This window comes from Cyprinus carpio, chromosome B13, assembly GCF_018340385.1.
Source record: "Cyprinus carpio isolate SPL01 chromosome B13, ASM1834038v1, whole genome shotgun sequence".
Classification (NCBI taxonomy): domain Eukaryota; kingdom Metazoa; phylum Chordata; class Actinopteri; order Cypriniformes; family Cyprinidae; genus Cyprinus; species Cyprinus carpio.
In genome coordinates, this window is record NC_056609.1 from 28,866,139 (window position 1) to 28,887,476 (window position 21,338).

Below are 21,338 nucleotides of genomic sequence, written 5' to 3' on the forward strand. Positions count from 1 at the left end.
GTGTGGTTTGCAAAACCAAATTGAAATGAACCATGTAAATATTTAAATATATTGGAATTTGGTCATATTATTCTTTCTTTCTGTTTTCCTTCGCTCATTAATCTTCGGCAGAGAAGAAGAAGCCGAGGTGTTAATTATCAAGACTGCTTTACGTCTCACCATGGTAGCCAGGCTCATTTAGAACAACAGTAGCTGCATTCAAAGAAAACAATCGCTGGGCTACAACAATTCAGGGCTGTAAAGCTTTTATATGTGTCAGCAGGAGCAGGAACAATCGCTGGCCAGCATCCTTGGGGAAAACGCTGACAAGATGCAGCTTACCAGGAAGATACTGGATTTGAAGCAGGTGGGTGATTCTAGACAACAGACACTGAAATTGCTGCTAAATTCTCAGCAGGCCTCAATTATCACTACTGGAAAACAGTTGGATTTTTTTGAGAGAATATCGTCCAGTGAGCAAGTGCTTCTGATTTAAAATGCAGTCTGAGAGGCCGAGATCTTCCGGTTACGCACATACAGGCCGTCATTCATTGTACTTACTCACAGATGTCACTGATTCACTAGCATCCTTAAAGCCAATTGAAACAGCCAGTTGTACTTCCAGGGTTGGGGAAATTAGCCAAAAATGCGGTCCAAGCACCTGGTTAAAATGTGCTTTGGTTAAATGTAAGATCATTCGAGCTCAGGAAATCTTGTATGTCTGACTTTCATCTTTCAGGATGAGCAGCTATATCATAATCTTCATGAGGAGATCAATCATATGGCCCTCCGACTGGAAAAACAGGGGAAGGCTGAAGGAAAGACCATCTCAACCCGCAGGAAACACATCAACAAAATGTAAGTGCACTTACTGATGATAATAATAATACATGAAAAAGTCTTATTTTTTAAATAATTTTTAGTTTAATTATATATAAATTATATATATAATTACTATAAAATGTAATAAATTATACACACAAATGTGTATACATATTTTATAATAATATACATGTATACACAATTATCATTTATTACTATAAAATATAACGTGCATATATATTATTAGATTTTATAGTTATATATTATAATAATTCTAAATGATTGTAATATATATTATACTGACTATAATTTAAACAAACATATCTAAATATATTGTGTAAAAAATATATACATATATGCACAATTATAATTTACTATAATTATTCATATAATAATAATAATAACAATGATAATTATTATTAACAATTTAATAACCATTTGAATAATTCTTTTAATATTTATATGTATCTATTACAATTTTATTCATGTAATTTATACACACAGAGACATAATTATGTTTTGTTATTATATAAATAAATATTAAATGCATAAATATTAAAATAATATTCAAAGCTATCAATAATAACTATTTTTATTATCATTATCATTACTTTATGAATAATTATAATTATATGAATACATAAGACATAATAATAATAATAATAATAATAATGCAAATAACTTTAATTTGATAATTACGTGATTATTATTATTTATTTTTTATTTATTAATTAAAATAAAATGTATTATTTGTCAACTACCTAGGTGGCTGAAGGCTCAATCGCACTTGAAGGAATATCACGAGAATCTTCAGCTCGCCCTCGAAGTCTCGTCCTTCTACCAGCAGGCCGATAACATTGTCTGTTCCATCAGCAACATGGTAATCATTTTCCTTCGTTGAGCTATTTCTGTTCAAACCCTACAGGACACACAGTATCTGTGCCATTTCTCTTCAACGTGTCCTTTGATACGAATATAACCCGACTGTGTCTGTATGTTGACATGCTGATGTAATCTAAGAACGTTATTAACGGTTTGCTCTCCTTTTTTAACTTCTCATCCAGAAAAAAACCCTCTCAGCGAGCAACGGAGTGGAAAACGCCAGAGACGGGGAAATTCGGGACATTGCCAGTCAAATCATGGTGCGCGATCCAAAATTCACATCCCATTATAGTCACACGCGGAGCAGCGAGCCGTGCTGTGAACACAGTGACCCTAAAGCTGTGTCAAACACCAGCCTGACGCCCGTGTTTGTTTTCCTGTTGTTCTGTGTGGTTTCAGATGCTGGATGTGAGCGTTTCCCAGCTCTCCAACCTGCACCCGGCGCTGGCGACCCGCGTCACACAGAAGCAGAGCGAGGTGAAAGACTGCTGGGCCATTCTCCAGAAGACTCTCAGGTGACTCAGACTACCAGAGTTATAAACAACGCTAGTCCTCTCAGTTGAGCTGACCCCAAATAGTCGAAGATTCGATGCTTCGATAGCAGGAGCCTGATTCGATACCAATTCTACAGTCGAATATTCGCGGGGTGTTATGATCATGCCATTTTGGCTATATGAGGGTGCTCAATGTCTGATTTCACGTAGAACAACCAGTTTTCTCCCAATAAGTTAATATACAGCCTATTATGATAACGCTGTAAATAATAATCTGAAAAGAAAGAAGCTTTTAATTCATTTTTTATTAATGAATAAATCCAATTACCCAGTGACAGATTTAAGTTTCACTTTCCATAATCCGTGACCGACAGAGGAGCATCTTGGCAGCAAGGATTTAAATCTTTAACAAGACTCAAATTGACACAGGCAGAGTGAGGACTGGATTCTTTTCCCGATCGAGTAGGGTACAAGTGATTTCAAAACATTTCTGCCGGTTCTAATTTGATTTTTGGATGCTGTGAACCCGTGGGTACTTGTGATCATAAAAACTCGAGATATTATTTATTCACTATCATTTTGACGAAACTGATCTGGCAATCTATCCAATGCATACTTGTGTTTGCACTCTGGAGACAATCAAAAGGTTTATTTTTGTCCAGTGCTTAGAATCCTCTCATTGTAACAAAACTTAATGAGATCTCAGTGAAGATGAGGGACAGCTTTTTAGTGATTATAAAGGCAGTTCTCTGTGTGTGCTTTCTAGACTATATAGCCAATAATCCATTTAGAATTTGCATAGAACTTTTATTTTTCGACCACAAACACGCTGCAAAGTTTCGGGAATGACATCCGCATATTTATGCGGGATTCACACTCGAAAGAACAATGGACGGGATGTATAAATGTGAAAATGTATGTGAATTGAGGCTAGAGCACACTTTCTAAAGCACCCTCGGTATTTACTTCTGGAACCGGGCCTGGATAAAACTATCTGTAGCTAGTTTTCACAGCAGCTGGCGATTTTTAGGTGATCGCATGAAGTTTTCTGTGGCAGTGGGCTTCAAAAGTCTGAAAAGTCTGAAAAATTAGCAGGATATTTGTTAATTTCCTCCATGAAAATCTCTATACAGTTAGACTAAACATGCACATGGGTTTCTTCGAAAACTCCTTGCATCTGTTGATTTCAATTTGTGTGGATATTTGGTTTTATTAGTGCAAATCTCTGGTTTCATCAGCTCTGATAAGTAATAAACAACATGATATGTGGCCGGCTGATGTTAACTATACTTTAATCACAACATAAAACGTTATTTATTCCGTTTGTATCTGCGAGGTGTCCGTTACACATTTTCCCTGTGCGTTAACACCAGTATTTATGACTGTTAAATGTCTGACTACTTGTCTTTTGGTAATGTATTATTCCCCCCGCCCCAAAACATATGATTCTATCCTTAGTTGGGGACACCTCTAGCTCTCAGGGACAAGAGCCATTTCCCTCCTTAATTGGTTCTCCACAGAGCCAAAGGCGCTTTCCACAATCCTGCTTTTGTTGCATTTGTAATAGAGCCCTGCATGGGCCTCAAATATAGGCCCTTGTCCGACAACTCATCAGAATTACACGCCTGAGGCCCCGAGCCCGTCTTTTTTCCCCTTCTCCCAAAACAGCTTACACTACTGTTTAAGCTAATATGGTTTTTTATGAAGTTAGTTTAGAATTTAGATTGGAGGTTTGTTTTGTTATTTTGTTATTTTTGTTTTTTTGTTTTTTAAAGTAACGACCAAGCGACCAGTGGCAGACAGTGAACCTATGTTTGATTAATTTAGCCTTCTTAAATCATCATGGCTTGCCTAAAATAAAATCCATAGATACAAAACAGTTCAAGCATGTAACAATGTTTAAACGTTAAACATAGCTAAATATTTGCTGTATCCAATAATTTGTGCGGAGAATGCAAGCTAAACCACGCTTTGCAAGACATGGAGGCGCCAGCGTGATCACTTGCATTTTTTTTAGTGGATATGCCATCATTTTTGCTCATAAAGGTTAGAGTAATCCATCATTCGTAACTGTAAAGGGTCTACTTTTATTTGTGTGCACTCACAATATCAACAAAACATTGTGCTGTAATAAAATAAAGAAAACAAACATAATGCGCTTTCTGCCGTCTCGGTCTTGAACAGGAGCGCTTCAAAAAAATGAACCGAAACTCAGCGAATACATGCCTCACAGACATTATAAATATATATATAGAGAGCTTTAAATTACTACTTAACAAAATAAAACAAATCGAAAACAAAAACTCTTTTATTATAATCATAATCCGTAAAGATGCACTTCTCTCTAAAGGTGCGTCTAATGAGGAGGTGACAAGTCAGGATCGACAACTTCATCCTTGCAACACTGACTCAGAAAACACTATTTATTAGTAAAAAATTCAAATATTTCCTTACGGTTTCCCCCGACACACTCATGGTAATTACTTTTACTGGGGCTTTGCGGCAAGCTTTATCCTATTGCATGCATTTGAATGCAGAACTCTTCAGCTGCGCTGACGGTACACCGCTGGACACTAAACACCGTCGAGCCGCTCTTGACAGTCGCAGTAGCATGGTCTTGTATTGTTTCCACCAGTGACACTAATTGATGGATATCTAAAATCTAAAAATAAGGAGAAGCCTTAAACAGGCCAGAGGCCTGGCCCGCGTCTGAACTATGACATGAAAATTACGGGCATAAAAAAGTTGCGGCCCGGGCTGAAATGCAGGGCTCTATCCTCACCACTAACTGCATGGGATACTGCCAGGAAACTGCTTCCAAATGATAATTAGATGCATATAAAAGATGTGTGCTTATTTTCATAATGTCACCAATTACCAATCTGATTTCTTCCCCTTGGTGTTTTGAAACGCTAAACACCAAAACAAACCGTTTGATATGAAATTTAGCTGGAAACGACACTTAAACTCTCTTATTTGTTTGTTGCAATTTGGCCATTTTATTGCAACATCATCAGGCGTCTATATTCATTTCATCGTTGTTTGAGGTTTAAAAGTCTGCGATTCCTGTTCCTTTGCCCAGTTAGTCAAACAGGATCCTTATAAAAGCCTTAAAACTTCATAAATTTAGTTGTATAAAATTTAAGGCCATAACAAGACTTAAATGGTACAAGAAAAGTCTTAATTATAATTTCAGGAAGTCTTGAATTTGAGGATGGAAAGACAAGAATCGCGATATGGTTTAATCTGATGATTAAACTTCAAAAGTTTAATGATTAAACTTCATTAAATAAATATAAGCTGCGTGTTTCATAATTCAAAACATGGTGTGGTTGTTTTATATGAACGTATCTCTGAAGGAAGGGAACTGACTGTTTTCAGAAGTGTTTGGATGGCATTTTCAATTAATCTTACCTGTAATGCCTGATAAAGTTGCGTTTACGACAGGGTTGCCAGGTCTGCAAAACCAAACCAACCCAAATGTTCAGCAAAACTAGCCCAAAACTAGCCCAATCATCCCTTCATCAAAATCGCCTTCCGGGCAATCGCTTTAACCCACGTAGTTAAAAAGGAACCTGCGGCAACGCTATATTTCTGCCACTCCAAAAGCGCCACCTGCTGCTGGCTGACCTTGAATTTGGATTTTGAATTTGCATTTTTGATTAGATTGTTTTATTTGATTATTTTGATTGATGCTCTTTTCTTAAAAAATGGTTTAAAGCAATGAAATGTGAAGTTTATCATTTTATAAAACTTTGTTTTAAACTTTATGTAGTAATAAATAATTTAATAATTTTTAATATTTTATACTTTTTATATTTTACAAGATAAGGTTCTATCTGCATTATTAGTGGTTTTTTTTTATTTATTTTGCTTATTTTTTGTTTTCCATTTGAATTCGTATGTGTAGATAGATTTTTTTTTTTTTATAAGTAGTAAAATGTTGTCAAACATAAACAAAAATCTATCACATAATGTAAATTAGTTGTCACAGAATAAGAATATGTGAATAACTCAATTTATTTAATAGAACCTTATAATTCCAAGGGGATGAATAATATTTATAATAATTTTTAATTATTTAAAAAAAAAATTAAATCATATAAATGTCATTATTCAAATAATTATTAATGAGTTAATACAAATTATAATATTATTACATTTATATAAGCATTTTGAAATAAAATTAGTTTTATGTAATATAATTATTACACTATATATATATTTTATATTAAGGAATTGTAATTATTCTAAGTATTATAAATTATTAAATACATCTATGAACATTCAGGTATTATACACACCAATAAACAATCAGAATTTTTTCTCCTGATCAGGATGACATATTGAAACACTAAACGCCAAAACAAGTCATTTAATATGATATTTTGTTGTAAATGGTGCTTAAACTCTCATTTGTTTGTTTGTTTGTTTGTTTGTGTGTTGCAATGTGGTAACTAAATCCAAGTGTGAGCTTATTTTGTGCTTTACTGCACCATCATCTAAGGCGTCTGTATTGATTTCATCATCATTTGAGATTTAAAAGTCTGCGATTCCTGTTTCTGAGCCCAGTAAGTCATAATAAATAGTGTGCTTACTGCAAAAAGCTTGCCATCTCCTCCTGATGCCTTCGGTTGAGGATGAAGTGTGTTCATGTTTATAATTAGAGGAATTTATTCCTTATATTAAATGCATAACAGTTTATTTGGGCAAAGCAGATGTTTAATCAAGATGAATTCATGGCAAAAGTTACTAATGGTAAAATAATACACAAGCAGCTCGTTCTGTTCTGTGAATGCAGTAAAAGTTCACAGCCGAGTGGGACGTTTCTGGGGGAAGTTAATAAAGAGTTTCTCTATTTAGAAGTCATAATATAAAAACAGATTCTGTTAATATGTGGATTTTTTTAGCCGTTTCTGACAGTCCCGGATGTAATTATGCATTCTATCTTGTGAATGTCTTGAATTTGGAGCCCTGTCAAATGCTGGCTCTGGTTTTCTTTAACACCTGTGCATTTATGGATTATGTATGACTGGATTTATGAGCAGGATAAAGTCAGGCCGGATACTGTATGGTGTCATTGTTCACATCCACTTGCTCTTAGTCTGCACTTTAAATCATTGTCAGGTCAGTTGTTACTGTTACTTTTAGAAAAGAGATTAACTTCTCATGCATCACTTGTTGTAACCCCGCAGGACATAATGCAAGTTTTATGTTTCTAAAAGTGATTTATTTATTTATTTGTTTGTTTGTTAATTTTTTATTTTTTTAATTAAGACACAAGTCTCATTGCATGCGTTCCAGAATGTAAAAATGTAAGCCTGAGCCTGGATTTGATTATTTAGATTGCATGTTAGGTGTATTACATATTAATTAATTTATTTTTTCATAAATGTTTTCAATGCTTTTCCTTATTCTTTATTGCTTATTAGTAGCATTAGCACCAGGTGGTAAACTTTGCAAAGCAAAACACCATTTACATTTTCTTAAGGCAATGTAGACTCAAACTAAGGTGCATAGAATAGAATAGAAATTTAATTTATGTAATTTTATATTTATTAATAGAAATGTTAATTTATTTAATATATAATATTAAATAAATTATAATTGTTAATATAATATATAGTTATGATATAAAATTATATTAATAAAAATTATAAGTGTATTATGTATATTATACATTATATATAATAATAATAATAATATATAATTAAAATATAATTTATTTAACTATTTATAATTATATATTTTATTAATAATGTAAACTAGTGTGTGCATAATATATAATTATAATTGTATTAATGTAACATTTTTATTTATAGATATATTATTATTAATATTATTATTATTATTATTTTATATATAAAATGCTTCTCTTTATTCCTTATTAGAGGTGTTTTCATTTCCTCACATTTCTTTATGCTTTGTTATCATTTGTTTACACTTTACATAATTTCTTAAGGAAATGTAAATGTATTAAAACTAGTGTGTGTATATGGTACATATAATATATACACAAATTGTATGATATTATATTGTATGTATGCTTGTGTTTTATCCTCCAAAAGTTTGCATTTCAAGCTTTAAATCTGAGGAATCTGATTATTCCCATGTGCATATTTATTTTAAGACATGATGTATTAAATCTCCGTAGAGTGACAACAAATGCGAATCCAGCGTCAACATAATTCGAGGCAGTGCTGAAGCTTCTGTGCTCTTGGCTTGGTCTTGGGTCCTGCTGGCAGCTTGATTTGATGGCTGAGTGTTTGTGTTTGTAGGAATGAAAAGGCAGCTCCGCTCCCCTCCGACCCCTCGTTAACCAGGGACAGCAGTGACCCTGTAACCCCGAGCCAAGAGCCACCCGGCAGCGTGGGAACAGACCCACACAGGATTATGGGAAAGGAGGTTAAAGAGGAACAAAATCGTCTGAAGGGGTTTACGGTATGCAGCTTTCATTATTTAATTATTTCGTATATTCTCGTTCTCTCTCTCATACCACTTGTTTTTCTTTTGGTCGTCCTTTTTGGTTTTCATGCTGAACGGAAATGTTTAAATGTCACCAGAGGCCTTTTTTTTACATGTTTCCCAAAGTATTCAATTCAGAGAATTGATGCATCAAGCTGATGTCATGCAAATGTATTGATATCACTAGGATGTAAAAAAGGTGTCTGCTTCGTTGTTATACGGCAGTTGTTTACTTTACACAGTTTAAGCCAAAAAAAAAGCTACACACTTAAATATTCTGTGCAAATTAATAAATAGTAAAATTGCATTTTACATGTGGAAGTCAAAGCCATTGTCGCTGCTTGTGTTTTTAGCAGTGGTATTTTAATATTAATTATACACTGTTATAGTATTTATTAATATTTTGAACTAGCTTTTATTTTTAAATTTTCAGTTTATAATTTTATATTTTATATTATATATTAACATTTTAATTTATTTTAGGTTTTAATTTTATGGTTTTGGCATTTTTATTGATTTTAGTTTTTTTATATTTTATATTATATATTTTATGTACTTTAAACGAATAAATAAATATTTTAAATAATTTATTTATAATTGTACATTTTATTACTGTATTTTTTTAATATATAATAATGTTTTTCATTATTTATTCATTATTAGTAGTTATTAGCATTATGTTTGTAACTGAGAAGTGTTTTAGCGGTTTTTTATATTTTCAGTTGTGCTAAATTTCTTTAATATTTGCTTTTTTATTTTATTTCAGTATTACTTCAGTTAACAAAAACAATTTTGAATAGCTTTATTTTTAGCTAACAATAACAGCACTTGTTTTGTCGTCTTGACGTAAGTCGTGTGAACGAACATTAAGTGTTTCTACTGCTTAATGCTGAAAAGATCAGCACTTGCCATAATTACATAACAGACGCTGTAAGTGACCTCACTTTAGGCCACACAAGTCAAATACAGTTGCTGCTCTCCATGGATGATGGTGCACTTTGCTGCTTTAATTTAACCGAGTCACTAGTTAGTTAGGAGGGAAGAATGTGAGGCAGCTCTTTCTCTGTGTGTTGGTTTGGATGAGATGTAGATGAGTCAGTTTCTGTCATTTATTTTATGACATTCTCTCTATCTAACACAGCCTGGTTGTCTGTGAGACACTGCATTCAGGAAAGCCTTCAGAGGTGTTATTGACACTGGCAGGACAGATCTAGACATTTCCATTCTGTATTGTGCTGCGAGGGCAAAAATTGGCCGCCAGGATAAACAGCATTCTCTCAAAACTCCCAAATCTAGACGTTTTCATATCCTCTCTGACATTATGGCTGTAATAACATCTTTTGGACGTACCTGCAGAAAATGGAGGAAAACACTCATTGGATTAAAACAGCATAGCAGCATAAACCATTTGTTATATTATGTTACAGACCATTAACGCTGAAGAAGAGCTTCATTGTGTGTAGTATGATTATCTTGGATGTGTTTCTGGATATTATTATGCCGTTCCTCCCTTTTCCAGTGTGTTTTTTTTTTTGAAAGGAAATTCATAATTTTATTCAGTAAATATGCATTAAATTGATCAAATGTGAGCATAAAGACATATATAATGTTACAAAGATTTCCATTTCAAATAAATGCTGTTCTTCTGAACTTTCTATTCATCAAATCATCATGAAAAACAAAACGTTTCACAGTTTCCAAAAAATATGAAGCAGAAGACAGCTAATTGAAATTATTAATATTAAATATGAATTATTCATTATTTTAACTTTTTTATAATATTTGTCAGTGTATGTTATAAATATAAATTATAATATTGTTAAAGTAAATTAAATATATTAGTTAATATAAACAATTTAAGAAAATAAAATATTTTAAATAATGCAAACTAAATTCAAATACTAATATTATTATATGTCTGACTTCTAATTAATATTAAAGTATCATTCTGAAAAACGTATCACAGTTTCCACAAAAATATGAAGTGGCATTTATTACTTTTATTTATTAATAATAAATTATATTTATTATTATGATGTTTTCAACATCATAATAATAAATTATTAATAATAAATGTTTATTGAGCAGCAAATCAGCATATTAGAATGATTTCTGAAGGATCATGTGACACTGAAGACTGGAGTAATGATGCTGAAAACAGTTTTGATCACATAAATGAATTAAATTTTACAATTAGAGATGCACAATATTGGATTTTTGCCGATAACTGATATGCCGATATTTTTCAGCTCATTTTGGCCAAGTCACTTCTGTGCAGAAATTATAAAAAAAATATATATTTTTTTAATTTTGGGTAGTTTTTAACAAGTTTATTTGTTAGAATTAAATAATGAAGTACTTTTATGATGACAGTATATTGAAAGATTTGAAAATAATTCTAAATCAACTATATATCAATCGCATTTTTTCAGAAAGATGCAGTGGTAACCTTAAAATATTATTTTAAGATTTAACATTTGTAGATGGTCTGAGGCAAAAGAGTTGTAAAAATTCTGAAAATCTTTTAGAACTCATAATTCATTAAAAAACAACAACAAACATATTACACATTTGTGAATAAATCTGCATATATAAAATTATTTAAAGGGGTCATATGATGCTGCTGAAAAGAATGCAATACGTTTATGTGGTTTAAGGTTCAAAAAACACATTATTTTCCATATAATGTACATTATTGTTTCGTCTCTATGCCCCACCTTTCTGAAACGCGTCGAATTTTACAAAGCTCATTGTTCTGAAAAGCGAGGTGTGCTCTGATTGGTCAGCTGTCCAGCATGTTGTGATTGGCCGAATGCCTCAAGCATGTGACGGAAATGTTATGGCCCTTAACACTGTGATGCCGTCTCCCAGCACGATGAGACTCAGTCCAGCTGCTCTGCTCGTGCTTAGCAGTTCAGTCAATATACTGTTAGGAGTAACTGAATAACTCGGGATATTGGTATATTTCAAGTCTGAGGGAGTGTAAGGCATGTTTAATGGATTAGTGCGTACTGGAGACACGAACCGTTTCAAACGATTCAGTTCGATTTGGTGAACTGGTTCAACCGCTTCACTAAGAAGATCCGGTTAAATAGAAAGATGCATTCATGATCCGGACATCACTAGATGAGATAAAACCCATTACAAACGAGGCATTTGTTGTATCCAGTGTGGACATAATTACTGATTATAATGACTTATACTATCTTTATACGCATTGCGTTGCGTATCGCGCTACGTAAACATAAAACCATGTCTGCATTTGTGATCTGAGAAACAACAAACAACAAGCGCTACTCTACACTGCTCAAAACTCTCGCTTGAATCATCAGTGGCAAATTCTTTAAATATAAAAAAACGTACTTACAGGCTGGGAGTCAGAAGCGCCAGACTGTCCTTGCAAAGTTTGAACTGCCCAACTTTATAGAAACACCTTTTGTGCCACAGACGCATTGCAGGCTACTGGTTCAGGAAACAGTCCTCATCCTCAATATAATGTGCTGCACACATCTGAATATTTGGGTTGAACTGTTCTGGAACAGTGTTGAAATACACCTTAACCACTGATTTCTAGTCGTGTCCTCTTTTGGAAGACCAAACAAAGTAGTCTCACTTTCACAACGAAACACACAGCGACTCCACAACATCGAAGCGGCAGCAACAGAGAGATTAAAAGTTACGCCTTCTTTCTTTAAATGAACATTTGCACGGTGTTATGCAAATCTTCCCACATAGTGATGTAGACATGTGGGGGCGTGTTAGAACGAGCCATTTTAGGAGGGCGTGGTTGACTCTTAACTTTAATAAAGAATATCTCTTTGGATTTGAGACTTTAGTCTTTGCAACTTCACAGATCTTCTTTATGCACCAAGTGCTTGTAACTCTCTAAAGAGAAAGGAAAAATTGAAATCGCATCATATGACCCCTTTAATTTACAAGTGTCATGTTTGTGACTTTTTTTATTCATGTGTAAGCTATAGCTTCTGACCATTAAATCAAAACACACTCATGATTTCATTAGATTGATACTGCTTTATTCATTCAGAAACACAAGTTACTGACAGCGCCCTTCCATGTAAATAAAACGGCTTTCCAGACAGGCATTAGAACCCGGGGTAGGCTGCCGCTACAGCTACTGCACGCGCTAGTGACTGTTGACTCTCATCACACACCAAACACATCATCTAGTACGTGCATTCTCAAATTAAATACAGGGATCCAAAAGTCCACTTCAAGAATGACCACACTGCTGACTTGATCTAATCGCCAGCACACCCTGAGCACGTATGAGTTAATCCTCTTATCGGCAAGACATATTGGCATATTTTTTCATATTGGGCCAATGCGATATTTGCATTTTTAGCCATTATCGGCTGATAATATCGTGCATCCTTATTACAATATAGTAACATAGAAAACAGTTATTTTAAATTGTAATAATGTTTTACAATTTTACCGTTTTTGCTGGTTTTTTTTTTTATATAAAAATACATGCCACCTCGGTGAGTATAAAAAGTAATTTTGGTTGTATTTCTAGACCTGCAGTATTTCATACATAAACTGTTACTGCCAAAAGTCAAGAGTAATTTCCAGTAAAACATGGACTGTTTCGTCCATTTTTTTAATTTTTTTTTTGGACTAGGTTTAATTGTTAGATCCCAACATAAGCTTTTGATCAGATGGTTTTCTGGCTTGGTTTTGATTGGCACAGTGCTGGCGATGTTCTGGGCTAAAGCAGGTTTGTAACAATAGCCGCTTGTGTCAGTGCTGGTAGCAGAGGTTACCTGGGTGTATCGTGTATGAGAGCCGTGCTCATTATGCTTTATGGAGACTTTTACTGGGAGACACGAATCCCCAGGACTAACAAGATGCCAGACGGCACCACCGATCCAAAAGCTCGCCATCTTCCAACTCCAGTTCTCCTCAGACTGTTGTTTTGCCATGACTGCAGTTGATTGTAAGAGAAAATGAGGCCGTTTGTGCAAATACTCATTATAGCACCTCTAGTGTAGTGTTTTTAGCCTTAGAAAACTGTTCATTGATGCAGAAAATGACCGCTTAAACCAGTCTAAGGAGCTAAGCTGCTCTAACCATATACATCTACTGTATTATATTTCATAAATTAATTTATAAGGCCGCTAAATGATCAACTTGATTGCTGAAAACCTGTCACACACAATCTACTACATGCCTTCTGTCGTCTGATTAATAGTTTGGACTTTTTTTTTTGAGGAACGTTTATTGTTCATCTCTCAATCATCAGTGGATTGTATTGCATTGCATTATACTATGTGTTGATCATCAAACTAAGCATTTAAAATCTCATGTTAACTAAGAAATATTATCGGCAGATACAGAGTGACAACTGATATTTCTATAATTTTATGTAAGTATCTGTTGTCATGTTTTAAAGGTCTCATTGATTTACGTTAGAAGCTATTAGAATTTTGTCACTTTTTGTCCATATAAATATAAGCATCTGAACCAAATGGTATACTTTTGCTCAGTTTGGGCCTCTGAATAAACATGAGTTGTTTTTCACTTCATATTCTCCCATATATCATATTATATGAGCCATTAACCTTGATGTATCAAATATGATACTCAGCATGATTTTTTTTTGTATTATTTTTCTAATATATATTGTATTTTTTGAGGAAAAATGTTATGTTTATATAATAAATATATTTATATATAATATTAAATATAATAATATAAATATATCAATGTATATACATGTCAATATTTTCAAAATATATACTGTATGTGTGTGTGTATTTAGTTTAGATATATATATATATATATATATATACACATAATAAATAAACACAGTACACATACATATATTATGTAAAGAAAAACTTTTATTTTGGATGCGATTAATCGTGATTAATCGTTTGACAGCACTTATATAAATATATTAATAATATATAAATATAACAATTTAAAAATACTACAAAAAGTGTTTTTTGTTAAGTATCACATATTTGATACATTTGGTTTTGGGCACTTTATTTAACCAACTAAACACCAGTTTGACCAGATTGAGAGACTATCTTAACCCTGTAAAGCCTGCCATGAAATAATGGGTGACGTTAGTCTCTTAATCTGGTCAAGCTGGTGTCTAGCTGGATAAATAAAGTGCCCATATTTAACCATATGTGTGTGTGTGTATGTATTGTTTTTTTCTGATCATTATTTTATGTCAGGCTTTACAGGGTTAAATTAGACCCTCTGTCTGGTCAAGTTGGTGTTTAGCTGGTTAAATAAAGTGCCCAAAACCTGACGACCAACTAACCTAGATTAATTTAAGCTGTTTGTTTCAGTTAAATCATGTCTAAACCTGTGTATTTTCACACGTTATGATCGTGTGTGTGTTTGTGTATAACCAGACTTCTTGTTTAGTGACGTGAGGTAAACATGACGAAGAGGCCTGTATTTCTGTCTAATGGCTCCCAGATGGCTCAACCACATGCTTCATATGTGCTACGAGGGCGTTTGGCTGACATCGCTCCACAACTTTACACTGAAAGACTCTCAGAAGAGCTGATGAAATACGGCACTAATTACTATCAGCGCTGGGAACTAACAGAGGAAGCCCTTCAAGAGCCGCTCAGTGACATAATTCACTGTCCCTTAGTTTTCATCACGCAGGAAAGCCTGGATTGATTTGAAGCAGGCATGTGGAGAAGAGTCGTCGGAGTGTGTAATTACACCACGCTTGTTACTCAGACGCTTCACGCTCGCGAATAGCCCGATAACGTGCCGCTGTGCGATTAAACTCCAGGCTTGCACTCTTTGAGTGGCGTGTTTATAAATGCTATTAGGCCTTGTAAATTTGCTGCGCTCTCCAAATGGCACTTTCTCAGGCGACTGTTTCTTTCTTTCTCCCAGGCATCATGCGTTTCTCTCTCCCAAACTCTGACTCATTCATCCTGAGCTCATAATCAGAGAATGCCCAGCTCAGAAATGAGCCGATGGGGTGCTGTGCATGAAAACCGGTTTTGTCCGTGTGAAAGAAAGCACTGTGGAAGTTTTGCGTGATTTTGCAGTTTGAGCTCCCATATATAATATTATTTATTGTAAGTTGCCAAATTCTAATTTGTGGAAATCTTTGAGATCTCTTAATTGTGCTTTTTGTCTTCTGTCCTCATTCACTTTTATTGTCAAAATTGGTTTGGAAAGAAAGGATGATTTTCTGAAATTTATCTTTTATATAATATATATTTATTTAATATATATATATATTAATGCATAGTATATAATATAAATTATATGAATATAAATATAGACATGTAAATATTTTCAAAATACATATACATACTGTGTGTATTTATATATACATATATAAACAGATCACACACATATATTATGCAAACAAAAACTTTTATTTTGGATGCGATTAATCATGATTAATCATTTGACAGCACTAGTTTTAAGTGAACCTTTGCTTAAAATAAGTACAAATAGCATTGAAGTTTGGGGTCTTTAAGATTTTTTTTAATGCTTTTAAAATGTCTCTGATACTCGCCAAGGCTGCATTTGTTTTTTTATTTGAATATATCATAAAATGTAATTTATTCCTATTATCAAAGTTGAATTTTCAGCATCATTACTCTTCAGTGTCACGTGATAATATGCTGATTTGCTGCTCAAGAAACATTTCTGATTATTATCAATGTTGAAAACAGTTGAGCCACTTCATATTTTTGTGGAAACCATCATATCAACTATACTTTAACATTAATTATATTATACTGATAAATTGTAAAATGAATACCATCAACAATAATTCATATTTAATATGAATAAATAATATTATTTATTATTAATTAGTTATTTTTAATATGATTAATATTAATTAGAAATCTTAAATATAAATTCTATTTACATACATTTATATGAATTACACACACACACACACACACACACACACACACACACACACACACACACACACACACACACACACATATAAATGTTGTTTATTTAATAACCTAGCATCAATAAAAATAGTTATAAAAAAAAAAGTTGGTTATTTTCCCCAATACTTGTGCGTGCTGTATATTGTTATGATTATTAGATGTTGTTCATAGCTGATGTAATGCGCATGAAAAAGCAGTGACCTTCTACTCGAGACATGACGGCGATTATACAGAATAATTATTTTCCCATGTTGGCTTCCTCATGTGACGCTGGAGCCTGTTTAACAGCACTGCTCACTGTAACTTTCCAGAAAAATTAATTGGCTTTCTTTCTGGGATTACATCCACACTGTCCGCACGCTGATTGATATTCAGACCCGGCTTACCAGCCAACCTCACCAGTATCACGGAGGACCACCGTGTTTTAAACAAGCACACAAGGGTCCGTTGTAGGCGTTGTCTGCTGGATGAACACGCAGCTTGTGTTTCCCTCCGCAGGCCGGGAGAGACACGGAGCGCTACGGGAAGCCCTCAGACAGCCGGGATGCAGGAGAGATGGCAGCCCTCAAACTCCACACGGCCTCTGAAAGGTGACATTTTCACTTCGGAAAAAATTTTGCACACATGCAAATTAAAGATGCACGCTAAATAGAGGTTCTGTGTTTGGCTTTACAGCGGGAACGCGCCGAGGCCCGAGTCCAGCGGCCACACACCGCTCCACACACAACTCCAGAAGTTCACCGTTTCTGCAGACAAGGTGCCTATTTATTACTTCACCATTACACAAGAGTTACACAATCGCTTATGCTGCGAAAAAGACCCACTGAGTCCAGTCAGAGCAGAACAGGGGTGCTCTTCCCCGCTTCACTGCGGATCAGCTGAGAGTTCGGATTCCTCCAGAATATACTCATGAGAGGTTGATCGATGGGTCTTTGCTAATTGCTTGAGGATCTGCTAGTGTATGTGACTTCCAGGAATTGTTCTGGCTTGAAAACACCGCCAGCAGCTTCTGAACGTAGTCTGGGCCGAGCAGCCAGTGGTTCAGAGGTCAGCCAGCTCTAAATAAGGATTTCTTCCTGTTAGAAATGTCTCCTGTTTTTTCATTGAATGTAACACCTCGGTTCTGTTCTAAAATCAGTGAGCTGTATAGAAAGCATTTAGGCAGAATAGGCATAGTAGGTCAGCTTGTGACAATTAATACAAGTAGTTATTAATCAGACTTTTAAAATAATAATAATAATTATCATTATATAATAATAATAATAATAATGTACATATACATATAATTAGATTTGTTATACTGATAAATGTTATAAAATTACTGTAATTATCAAATTTTATAAGCATTATAAACATTATAATTTAGTAGTGATCAATAATAATAATAATAATAATAACTATTGAAATTCTACTTTGTTTATTATTAATTAGAAATCAGACTTAAAATATTATTTTTTATTAATTTCGCATTAATTTAAAGTCCCCATGAAATCAAAATTTAATTTTTTTAGCTTTTATTATAAAATTATAAATGTAATTATTATTTTATAATATTTTTAATATACATTTAATAATTTTATTTTCTGAAATTATATGTATATAAATTTACATGTATTTATACATTATTTAATTATAATTTGAATTAGCAATATTATAAAATTTTATTATACTGACAAATATTATTAAAATAAATATCATTATCAAATTGTTATTATTATAAAGTTATACTTAGTTTAATATTGTCATTATTAGTATATACTAAAACTAAGTAAACTTAGTTTATAATTAATATTCTTAGAATTCACTCAATAACTGAAGTATGATTAAAATAGTTCTAGTGAAAATGTAGCTTATTTTTTTTTTTGAAAATTTGTCTTGTTTTTCTGTGTTTTATGATTTTTGTGTTTTTTTTTTGTTATGTTAGTTAGACTGTTGTGTTGTTAGCTGAGCAACATGCTAATGTCTGACTATTGTGGTGTGTAGTGGTGTCTATGTAGGGGAGTCTCTAGGTGTTTTGTACAGAGCCGCTGTGTTCATGTTCTCTTTGTATTCTCCACAGACTCTCTCCTGGCTCAAAGACAGCGTTGCGATGGCCACTCAGATCTGCAGTTTGGCCGGACCGAACGGTTTTGAAGCAGCCAAGAGGCGTCAGGCCTCACTGGAACAGGATATCCTGTCCAACAGAGCCAGGATAGAGCTGGTCAAGAAGGTGAGCACTGCTGTCAGAGTGTGTTAGTGCTGGGATGTTCACTAGCTTTACACAACAAGCGTGCATGGATTCCTCATCATACACTAACCTTTGTCTTTTGGTAATGCACTTTTTGGAAATTAAACATGACTTAAGTTGTTATATTGTAGAAAGAAAAAAAAGCTTACTTTTTCCAACAAGTAGAAGTGTATTGCAAGGATTCCTTACTGCATGCCATATTTTATTAAGAAAAGAAATCCTCAAGTTTTTTTTTTGTTGTTTTTACATTTACACAATGTTTTATGTTTGGATTAATAGATAGCGAACATTGGCCGGCAGCATATCATGTTGTTTTTACGTCAGAGCTGATGAAACCAAATAATCCATCTTCATGAATCGTCTAAAAACACATCTCTTCCATCTTTATTTGACCCTCTGACTTAAACACTCTCCAATCTATTTCTATTCTTTAAAAAAAAAAAAAAAAACTTGCCCCTTTTAGACTTCATTTACTAACTGCTTGTTTTCTTAAAAACAACAACAACAAAATTGAACACTAGCTTCTCTATTCTTTTAGTATTCTATTCTGTTTTCTTTTTATGTATTATATATAGCTATATATAGTTGTGTACAATTAAATAAAGGTTAAAGAGAATTAACAAATCACAGATTCTTGATTTAATTGCATTTTACAAAGCGTCCCAACTTCTCTGGAATCGGGGTTGTACATATATTTCAAACAGCAATACTATGAAATGCATATTTATATTTTACTCATAAATATTATACAAATTAATATCATCATCATTTTCAATAAAAAATTATATTAGTACTTTACCATTATGACAACTACAATTACTAAAATTATACTTAGTTTAATATTATTAATGTTAATTAGAAATCAGACATTTAAAATAATATGAATATTAATTAATTAACAAATGTAAATTATATTTGCATTTTTTTTTTTTTTATGTAAAAATGTTAACCCTCTGAAGTCGGCTAACGCATATACGCATTTTGAGGCAAATTCTCATGATAAGACCGAAAAGTACTTAAATTACACTGTCAGTTTTGATCGTACAGATGAAAGCAATACATCAAACGAATCTGTAAAGGGTCTTCTTTTTTTATTTGTATACACGCGATAACAACAAAACTTTGTGCACTTATAAAATAAAGAAAACAAACAGAGTGCGCTGTCTGCAGCCTTGGTCTGCGGTGATCTTAATTTAGAAATGCGTCATTAAAATGAACTGTAACTCCATGAATACTCAAGATGGAGACATGAGAGATATATCAATAGAAAGCTTGACATGTCTACTTTTAAAATGAGCAAGTTCTGCCAAAAACAAATATTCTTTGATACAGTAATCCACATGAAAACAACGCGATGTCCGTCTTTCACGTCTCCCTTCATTATATCTAATGCGACCAACCTCTACAAACCTCTTGTTTCCATCCAGGAGGGTTACAGTCTGGTGAGGGCTCAGCATCCGGGCAGCATCAAGATCCAGGAGTTTCTGAGTCAGCTGGAGGTTCTGTGGGACGAGCTGAAGAGAAGGCATGAGAGGAACGGTCTGGTCCTGAAGGTCTCAGAGGAGCTCAACTGCAGGGTACATATATCTGGTGTTTCCCTGAATGTTTGGAAGGGCATGCCTTCTGTTGTTTAAAGAAAATAGTATGCAGTATGTATACTGAGCAAAATATGCCATTTATTATGCCAAGAAATGCCCACACAACTGCATTTGCCAAACTGTACAGTATACAACTAGAGTACACTGTGGAGTACTGTATCCCATAATGCAGTGCGTGCAACACTGAGAATACATTTCCAGTGTGATGAGCATGAAATGCTATCTATCATGAATTTTTTTTTATTTTTTATTAAACCGACAAAACTGGAATAAAAATACAAAAACAGTATTACTTTACAAGATGGATTATACATGTAACGTAACAAGGTTATGTAACAAAAATGTAGCAAATTACAGTTTGAAATATTGATCATTGCATTTTGCATTCCGTTAAATAGTATGTAAATAGCAGACACTGCAAAGTGTATTTTGCATGGAGAAAATGTATGTAAAAAAGTGTCTAAATTACATATTTCATTTATGCTTATTACATTATAAAATATAAATAAAAAATATTGCAATTTTTTGTTTTGTTGCATTTAATATTTGCTTTATTACAGTCTTGAAAATGTAATTGGGAATGCAAAAAAAAAAAAGAAATGTTGATGCATTACAGGGATTTTTTGATGGAAAATGTGCTTACGTTACTTAAGTTGAATACATATAATACAAATAACACAATGCCAAGTAAATGAAATGAAAGTAACATAAAAAGGGGAAAAAAATTAGTATTAGGACATATTTGCATTTTTTATCTTTTTGACTCACTATTTCATTGGACTGCCAAAAGATAAGATATTCTACACAAAATTTGATTTCAAATGCAAAATAAAAAAATTTTATTGAATGCATGCAGTTTGTAAATTGTTCAGTATACAATCAGTCACACTGCATGTAATATTATATCTCATAATGCAGTGTGGGATAGAAAGTAAAGTCTGCTCTG

The 21,338-nt window shown here is 33.3% G+C and overlaps 1 protein-coding gene across 1 annotated transcript in view; it reads left to right on the top strand.

Moving 5' to 3' along the window:
• LOC109096410 (spectrin beta chain, non-erythrocytic 5-like) overlaps positions 1-20,577 on the top strand; it is a 37,891-nt gene extending 17,314 nt beyond the window's left edge. The window contains exons 6-15 of the mRNA XM_042737564.1: positions 260-346; positions 719-837; positions 1,567-1,681; positions 1,866-1,943; positions 2,083-2,198; positions 8,456-8,618; positions 17,066-17,157; positions 17,243-17,324; positions 18,627-18,776; positions 20,222-20,577. Of these exons, the coding sequence (XP_042593498.1) occupies positions 260-346; positions 719-837; positions 1,567-1,681; positions 1,866-1,943; positions 2,083-2,198; positions 8,456-8,618; positions 17,066-17,157; positions 17,243-17,324; positions 18,627-18,776; positions 20,222-20,428 (1,209 nt within the window). The 3' untranslated portion in view covers positions 20,429-20,577. The remainder of the gene's footprint in view (positions 1-259; positions 347-718; positions 838-1,566; positions 1,682-1,865; positions 1,944-2,082; positions 2,199-8,455; positions 8,619-17,065; positions 17,158-17,242; positions 17,325-18,626; positions 18,777-20,221) is intronic.
• The last annotated feature ends 761 nt before the right edge of the window (positions 20,578-21,338 follow it).